The sequence below is a fragment of the Microcebus murinus genome, chromosome 4 (genome assembly GCF_040939455.1).
Source record: "Microcebus murinus isolate Inina chromosome 4, M.murinus_Inina_mat1.0, whole genome shotgun sequence".
Taxonomy (NCBI): Eukaryota; Metazoa; Chordata; class Mammalia; order Primates; family Cheirogaleidae; genus Microcebus; species Microcebus murinus.
Window position 1 is genome coordinate 18,768,419 of NC_134107.1, and position 8,968 is coordinate 18,777,386.

The 8,968-nt window shown below is 34.9% G+C and overlaps 2 protein-coding genes across 2 annotated transcripts; both read right to left on the reverse strand.

Moving 5' to 3' along the window:
- Window positions 1–890: 890 nt before the first annotated feature.
- Window positions 891–1,766, reverse strand: LOC105861323 (olfactory receptor 5D13-like). The gene has a single exon (XM_012746715.3). It carries the CDS (start codon window positions 1,764–1,766, stop codon window positions 891–893), a length of 876 nt encoding a protein of 291 aa, XP_012602169.3.
- A 4,525-nt stretch (window positions 1,767–6,291) lies between these two features.
- Window positions 6,292–7,236, reverse strand: LOC105861281 (olfactory receptor 5D13-like). Its single transcript, XM_076001371.1, has one exon. The coding sequence runs from the start codon at window positions 7,234–7,236 to the stop codon at window positions 6,292–6,294; it is 945 nt and encodes a 314-aa protein (XP_075857486.1).
- Between the last annotated feature and the right edge of the window lie 1,732 nt (window positions 7,237–8,968).

An 8,968-nucleotide genomic window follows, 5' to 3' on the forward strand; every position in this document is an offset into this window, starting at 1 on the left:
TCCACTACACACTTGCAAAGGTTTTCCCTATCTTGTATGTTGAAATTTTGTGCTGTTATCATTTATGTTTAGGTCAATGATATCTTTCAATTAATTCTAGTTAAGAGATGTGTATAATGGGGAGTAAAAGTTAAGTCTCTTTTATCCATATGGATAACTAGTTCCTCGATAATTGTTTTTTAGTAATGACCTGAATTATGTGGTTCCATTCCGGGATGCTATTACTATAATATCCCATGGGTTGATTAGTCAGATAATTTTTTAGAATAAAATACGAGTTGTATTTAGAAAAGGCAGAACAATGCTGAGTTCAATTTTGTTTCCTAGTCAGTAGGCTATACTTTTCATAAATAAAAATCAACTTCTGCCATTTGACTCAAGTAAAAGGAAAGGGTTGTTTGTTGTGCAAGGTACAGTAAGCCAAAACATTTGTTAAAGTCACACAGAAGTTTGATGTCCTGCTTACAGTTTTATGGGGCCATCCTGAACCTGCACATATTTGATGAATTGGGGATTAGTTTTACTTTGGAAGCACACATATAAAATTCTAGTACATATAGTAAAGTATTTAAAAATTATTTTAAAATATTGCAACAGATGGTCCAAAATTTTTAATTGTTTTAATGTTTATTTACATGTGGTTTAGAACTATTTCATTAAACATACATGCAAAAATCAATACTCATAAAACGTTCTGCCATAGATATATGATTGAATAAATAATTTGAATCATCAATTGCACTATAATAGGTGGAAAATTATAGGATAGTTAATCATTTTTTCTATAATGAAATTATAAATCTAAGAAAATTTTAATGAGTGACAAAGCATTCTAGTGAGAACTAATTTTCCAAATGTATCCTTCACATCTTTGTTCCTAAGGCTATAGATCAATTCAGATGGTTCAACATGGGAATCATTACTGTGTACAAAACAGAAGCCACTTTTACTATGAGCCTAGAAGTTTTAGGATTAGGAACACAGTAAAGGAAAAGAATGGTTCCATGAAAGATGGTGATGGCAGTCAGGTGGGAAGCACAGGTGGAGAAGGTTTTCGAGCACCCACTTGCAGAAGGCATCTTCATAACAGTGATGAAAATGAGTGTATATGAAATAAGAATAATCATCAGGCTGCTTGTCTCATTGAATACAGCAATAGCAAAACACAGCACCTGGCTGATATAAGGGTCTGAGCAGGAGACTGAAACAATTACAAACTGGTCACAAATAAAATTATTGATGTTGTTAGATTCACAATAGGACAGTTCAAGAAGAAAATACATGAGTACCAGGGAACACACTACACCCCATGTGTAAGACCCAGCCACCAGAAGAGCACAAAGCTTCTGAGACGTAGTAATAGTATAGAGCAATGGGTTACAAACTGCCACAAAATGGTCATAGGACATTGTTTCTAACATGAAAGTTTCTGTCACTGCAAAAATGCAAGCAAAGCAAAATGGCAAGCTACAACTAGAGAAAGAGATGATCCTGTCTTCCACAACCAAGTTCTCCAACAGTTTAGGTGTAACTAAGGTGAAATAACAGAAGTCTACAAAGGACAAATGACTGAGCAAAAAGTACATAATTGTGTGGACCTTCGGATTGATCTTGATAATTATTATCATGTCCAAATTCCCCACCACAGTGACTGTGTAGATGAACAAGAAAAACAGAAAGAGTGGAACCCGGAGTTCTGGGTATTCTGAGAAACCCAGGAGAATAAAAGTAGGTCTGCTGCTTTGATTTCTTTCAGATAACATCATCATTCCTGCTGGATTAAAAAAAAAGAAGCGTTATTCCTTAAAAGCAGAACTGAATAGAAAGAGGAAAGAGGCTTCATGTGTTTCTGTGAAGAGCTATACAGAGCAGTGATAATCAAAGTGTGGTCGCCAAACCTGCAGCCCCATCATCAACCTCCTGAGTCAAAACCTCTGGGATGAGGCTATTTGTGGTTTAACCCACCTCCAGGTAAGTTTGATGTATGCCAATGTGTGAGAACCACTGATGTACAAATATATATAGCAATCATTCTATTATTTAAATGTCAGCCCCGTCAATATAACATCAAGTTGAACATATAAATTTGACAGAAAATACATTTTTAAAAAATACACAAAAGAGAAGAAGAAGTACAAATTACCTCGTTATTGATCTAAGAGTGATACTAAGGATCAAGTAGATGGCTTGGCATTTTATTGGTAGAACATAAAATCATAGTATTAATTGCAATTACATTTTATAACTTTTCTAGGCATAGTACAAAATTAAATGACCATAGAGGTTAAGAATTATAATAAACCTTAAAATGTATCTAATGTATGATGTCCACCTAATGATTGATACTTTGCTATAGAATCTCATCGAGATGCTTTTATAACGTCCATTAAAACCCTCCATCAATGTGCACTGCCCCCTAGGGTATTTTTATGGATCTTTTATTGACATTCTGCATAACTATTATTATTTTACTAAATAAATGGAATCTAATAAATGTTTATTACTTATTCAGAAATGTGGTTTAGTTGGTCCTTATGAGATATATTTATAGATAGATACATATAAATATGTGTTTTATATAGTATGTTTTCTATATTATATATTTTATAATATTTTTATAATATATAATATTAGAATAAAATAATATTACAACTACTGACAGTATTTTAATACCAAATATATTCAATGATACGATGGAAATTGTATACTGAAAATTACATTTTCTTAACCATTAAGAAATTGTGATTTCAGTCATTTCTAAACTAATTCTTTGAACTTCTATAGTATCATCTACCCAAGAGATATAATTGCTGTGGTCCTGTGTATTTTCAAGGTAAGCTGTTTTAAGTTTAAGGCTTTCTATTCATAGAATTCACATAACTCAGAGAATGAAGGTATCAGAAAAGAATTATTGCCCCTTTTTATCACAAAAAATATCTACTTGTATCTCCCCAAAAACAGACAATGCTTCAGTGACACACAACATAAATGACTTATTACAGGAAATTGATTCAAATAATTACACCGTTTACTTTCTCTTTTTTAGTGGAAATATTTCCATGTTTTATTTAACATTTCCCAAATATTCAATTTTCTTTTATTTTTATTTCTTTTATTTCAAAATATTAACGGGGTACAGATGTTTTGTTTTTTTTTTTTTTTGAGACAGAGTCTTGCTTTGTTGCCCAGGCTAGAGTGAGTGCTGTGGCGTCAGCCTAGCTCACAGCAACCTCAAACTCCTGGGCTCGAGTGATCCTGCTGCCTCAGCCTCCCGGGTAGCTGGGACTACAGGCATGCGCCACCATGCCCAGCTAATTTTTTTTTTTTATATATATCAGTTGGCCAATTAATTTCTTTTCTATTTATAGTAGACACGGGGTCTCGCTCTTGCTCAGGCTGGTTTTGAACTCCTGACCTTGAGCAATCCGCCCGCCTCGGCCTCCCAAGAGCTAGGATTACAGGCGTGAGCCACCGCGCCCGGCCCAGATGTTTTTGATACATGGCTTGAGTCAGGGCTATAAATGCACCCATCACCAGAATAATGTTCATTGTACCTGTTAGGTGGGTTTTTGTCCCTCCCCACTTCCCCTCTCTCCTACTTGATTTTCTATGACTTTTACTTCCTCTGTGCACTTGTGATCCCATGGTTAGTTCCAATGTGTTAGGAAGTGATGTGATGCTTGTTTTTCCATTCTCCAGAGCAGTGATTTGGCACAATTTTTCATGTCACAGCATACACAGAAAATAATATTTGTATGACACACATGGATAAACACATGGATAAACATATGGATAAAATAATTTGTTTCATTTTGTTTTCCAATTTTATCACTGTTGTATTTACTCTCTTTTTCTACTTAATTTTACAGACACTTCTATATTGTAAATATTGATCTTTTGTCTGTTAAATGTGACCGTACACCCGTTGAATTTCATCCAAAATAAAAATATATATTTGTTTAGATTCTTTCTTTGCAGAATGTGGTCCAAGGTCCAATAACACCAGCATCACTTGGAAGTCTGCTACAAATGCAGAATCCTGCCTCCCCCCAGATCCACTGCACCAGAATCTGCATGTTAGAACCTTTCCTGATAATTTGTATGTACATGAAAGTCTGACAATCACTGATTTTGATTACCTTGGATTTGATGGAAATTCTGGTGATGTAGTAAGATACTTTAGTGAATTAAAAATAAATAAATAAATATTAATTTTTTTCTGACTTTTCTATTTTGTCCCTTATCACGTACTTTCCTCTTCTGTTAACAAACCAAAGATCAAAGAGCTCCTCCTTTCACAGCTCATCTGTTCTCCATATACAAGCCAATATACCAGAATGCATGTAATAAATTTATTCTGAAACGTGATGATTGATAATGTTTAATTTGTTGTGTGTTGAGAAGGTGAAGGTATATATTTTGCATCCTTAAGCACAACACTATGCACACACACAAACACAAACATACAAATCCATGGTGAAATTAAAATTGTAAGTTTAATTTCATTTCCCAAGATGAACAAACTTTGAATCACATTACCTGAAAAATGTGTGATTGGCCAGAATATTGGTAAAGTCTTTTAGAATCCTTGGTTTACAACTAAGAATAATTAAGAATAATAAATCTGTTTCTTTTAGGTTTTATAATGCCTATCAACTCACATATATAAGACAGGGTTTGGTGGCATAACTTTATAAAATATGGTGAAGTTAAGATTTATTTGACATGAACATTATAACTCTAGGAAAACAAAAAATACCTAAACAATTGATGATGTGAAACAACAATATCAGGTGCCTACACAGTGCATGTCCTGGGAGCTTTGTGTGACACAGACCATGGTTAGCAAGAGATAAACAGAGACAACATCTTCATTATCTTTTCTAACTCAGTCAGTCACTAGTTTAAGCCAAACACATGAATAATCAATTTAAAGTATATTTGAATCAAAGGAATACAAGCATGTATGGCAGGAAAAAAACAATCATTCTATGCAGGTCAAAAGTGTAATCAACTAATTATTAACCTTAACAAGCAAAGCAGGATTATACAAACTGTTTCTGAAATATATCATCATGTCCACTGTGTTATTAAATAGAATTTAAAAAATCAAGTTTGACACATCAATTTGTGAGACTTGTGAGATTAATATATTTTTGTATTTTTTGTCCCCTTGGTAATCTTTCAGGACCATCACATAGAATCAACTTTTTTTTTTTTGTTTGTTTGTTTGTTTTTTTTTCTATCTGTCTTTTCTGCAGAGATAGAATCAACTTTTTTACGTGATATTAAAAGTCGTGTTTAATATCACCTTCTATATTATAACAAAAGTGTAGGAAGTTCTTGATAAGAAAAGAACAAATAACTTGGTAGGATCTTGGAGACAGTGGCCCATTCTGTCATTTACACTTCCAAATGCACATCCCTATCCAGCTATGGCTTCTTAGATTTCTTCTGTAACTCTGGCATTCTCATTGCTAACATTACATTGGAGAATATTTTTGAAATGATTTGCCATGCCAATATATAAGTTGAGAGGCTATATATATATATATATATATATATAGTTGAAAGGTTAAGGTATTATGGTCTGATATTTTCTTGTTGCATATGTTTCCCAGGGTTATCACAGAAATTACCACTGATTTGATGGCTTTAAACAATATAAATTTATTTTCTCATAATTCTTGAGAAAATAAGTCTGAAATCAAGGTTCTGGCAAGACTTTGCTCTGTCTAAAGGAAGTAGGGGAGAATTCTTCCTTGCCCCTGGTCTGTGACAGCAAACTGCCAATTTGCTCCCATCTCCACATGGCCTTCTTTGTGCAACCCTGTGTCGACCATTGCTGTCTCTTGCAAGGACATGCTCATGGATTCAAGGCTCACCCTAATACACTATGGTCTCATCTCAATCCCTACTCTAATCCACTATCCACTATAGACTATCCACTATCCATTATAGACTATCCACTATAGTTTCATCTCAATCCTTACTCAATTCCATCTATTAAGATTTTATTTCAAAATAAGGTGACTTCTGATGTTCTGGGTGGACATAAACAGTTTAAGAGACAAATTTCATCCCACTAGAAACACTTTTGTTACTTCACATATGGTTTAAAGCTACAATTCTAAACATTGATATTAATAAAAAGGAAATGATCTAATAAATTGTTTATTACAATAGAAAACTCTAGTGAATTGTCTAGTAACAATCTGAATCATGATCTCTACCAAAAGCATTGAACATACCTGAATATAATAAATCAAATTCCTTTTGGGAATATAGTCTTCAACAAAATTTTGTTAGGTGATTCATTAACTTCCTGACGCTGTCTTTTACGTCTTTGTTCCTGAGGCTGTAAATCAAAGGATTCAGCATGGGGATGACCACTGTGTAAAATACAGAACCTACTTTGATTATGAGCCATGAGTTTTTAGAGTTGGGTACACAATAAAGGAACAGGACAGTCCCATGGAAAATGGTGATGGCTGTCAGGTGGGAGGCACAGGTAGAGAAAGCTTTTTGGCGCCCACCAGCAGAAGGCATTTTTAGGATAGTGACAAAGATGATAATGTAGGTAGTGAGGATGATTCCCAGGCTGCTCACCTCATCAAATACAGCAATGACAAAACAAAGCATTTGGATGATGTAGGGATTGGAGCAGGAGACAGAGATGATGACAGAGTGCTCACAGACAAAATTATTGAGGATGTTAGAACCACAGAAGGATAATGCCAAGACAAAATAGGTGAGTGTCAGAGAACAGACTATACCCCATGCATAGGGCCCAGCCACTAACGATACACAGAGCTTTGGGGACATGACAACCGTGTAGAGCAGAGGGTTACAAACTGCCACGAATCGGTCATAGGCCATCACTGCCAACATGAACGTTTCTGCCACCACGAAGATGCAGGCAAAGGAGAACTGCATGATGCATCCTGTGAAGGAGATGGTCCTGTCCTCCACAACCAAGTTCTCCAGCAGTTTGGGTGTCACTATGGACGAATAACAGAAATCGACAAAGGACAAGTGGCTGAGGAAAAAGTACATGGGCGTGTGCAGTTTGGGGTTGATCCTGATGATCAGGATCATGCCCAGGTTCCCCAGCACAGTGACCGTGTAGATGGTCAGGAACACCAGGAACAAGGGCACCTGGAGATCTGCATACTCCGAGAAGCCCAAGAGGGTAAATGTGGCTCCCAAACTGTGATTTCCTTCTGGTGACAACATGATTACTGTTGAAGCAAATCTGAAATAATGACAACAAAACAATTATTATCTGGTGCATTTATACAATTTTGAACATGTGTCAGACATTGGGAAAAAACATAAACCATATTAATTCAAATATCCCAATAACAAGATGAATTTTAATGCAAGTGGCCCCATAATGTTTATATAAGCAAGCTAAGGCATATGTAAGTTTATGATGTGAGACATCTTCTTAGTATTAACCTAGTTTTTGAAGTTAATCTGTAGTGGTAAATGTCAACCTATAGTGCCCCCCACTTATCCACTGTGGGTGTGCTTCAAGACCCTCGATAGTAACAAAGACTGTATATACCATGTTTTTTTCATATATGTTTATACCCATGATTAAGTTCTATAAATTAGGCACAGTGAAAAGTTAACCATAATAACTAATAATAGAATAGAACAATTATAACAAAATGTCAGCATCACTAGTTTTGCACTTTAGGGTGATTATAAAGTAAAATAAGAGTCACTTGAACAGAGAAACTATGATGCAGCAACAGTTGATCTGATAAAGGACATGCCTTTTAAGTAACTAAGGGGCAGATAGTGTGTACAGCTTAGATACGCCAGACAAAAGGATGATTCACATGCCATGTGGGATAGACAGCGTGAGATTTCATCACACTACTCACAACAGCACATGAATTAAAACTTATGAAATGTTGACTTCTAGAATTTCTCATTTATTTTCCAAACACAGTTGGCCGGATGTAACTGAAACCACAGGAAGTGAAACCATGGATAAAGGGGGTACTATTGTAGTTTTCTTTAGGCTGGATAGAAGAAAATCTTCTACAGTTTTCTTGAAGACATTATTTTCACAGTTCCGTTATTCTGAAATTCTGTGTTTTTTAATAGCATTAATATATTAATGAATATAAATTTAGCACTAAAAATTACAAAGGATCAAAGGTGGTAAAACATTGGAGGAGAAGATGCTGCCATAGCTGCTTGGCAGATGTTCAGTCTGAGAATCTCATGTAAGGGAACTTTCATGAGGCATCAAAGGAATTTTTGAGTTTTGAAAATATATTTAGACATTGAAGGAAATATAGCCTTATATATCTTCAACCTCTATATTGATTCCATCCTTATACAGCCATAATTGCCTTAATTTTCTAAAAAAATGCAACAACTTGATAAAACGGTGAAGGTGGATTTTTGATATGTTCGTCCACTCCTTTGTTTTCCTTCCTAGTTAACTGCTTTCTCACCTGGTTTCACTTATGCTCTTAACATACTCATCTAGATCCCTTGCTCATTATGTATTCATTATCTTTTAACTTCTTATTTTTTAATCTTGTAACTTTCCCAGCATATTATATTATTAAATACTCATGGAGTTTCTGAATTGGAAAGTAACATAAAGTGTGTTTTGTCCAAGCCTTCTTCTGTTCTTTAGAGCAAGATGGAGAATACGGTAGTAATCACCAGTGGTTACACAATCACACTCAAAATTTCTGCTGACAAGAACAAGAACAGTGACATCATAGGGATTGCAGAGGGGTTTGATTGAAGGTACACATGTGATTATCTCGTTTTGAGTCACTAAATCTATGCTATATTTGGACATGTTATTTTGAGAGAGCATGAGTATCTAAAATTCACAAGCGGTTCATAATCACAAGTCTCTATAATCTTTTAATAATGATTTTAAAAATAAGTTGAGCCAAAACCAAGCACATCTCTGAAACATTCAGGTCAA

Bases quoted from the DNA above. Each gene is read 5' to 3' on its own strand.
- LOC105861323 (XM_012746715.3), bottom strand. From the start codon at position 1,766: ATGATGTTATCTGAAAGAAATCAAAGCAGCAGACCTACTTTTATTCTC.
- LOC105861281 (XM_076001371.1), bottom strand. From the start codon at position 7,236: ATGTTGTCACCAGAAGGAAATCACAGTTTGGGAGCCACATTTACCCTC.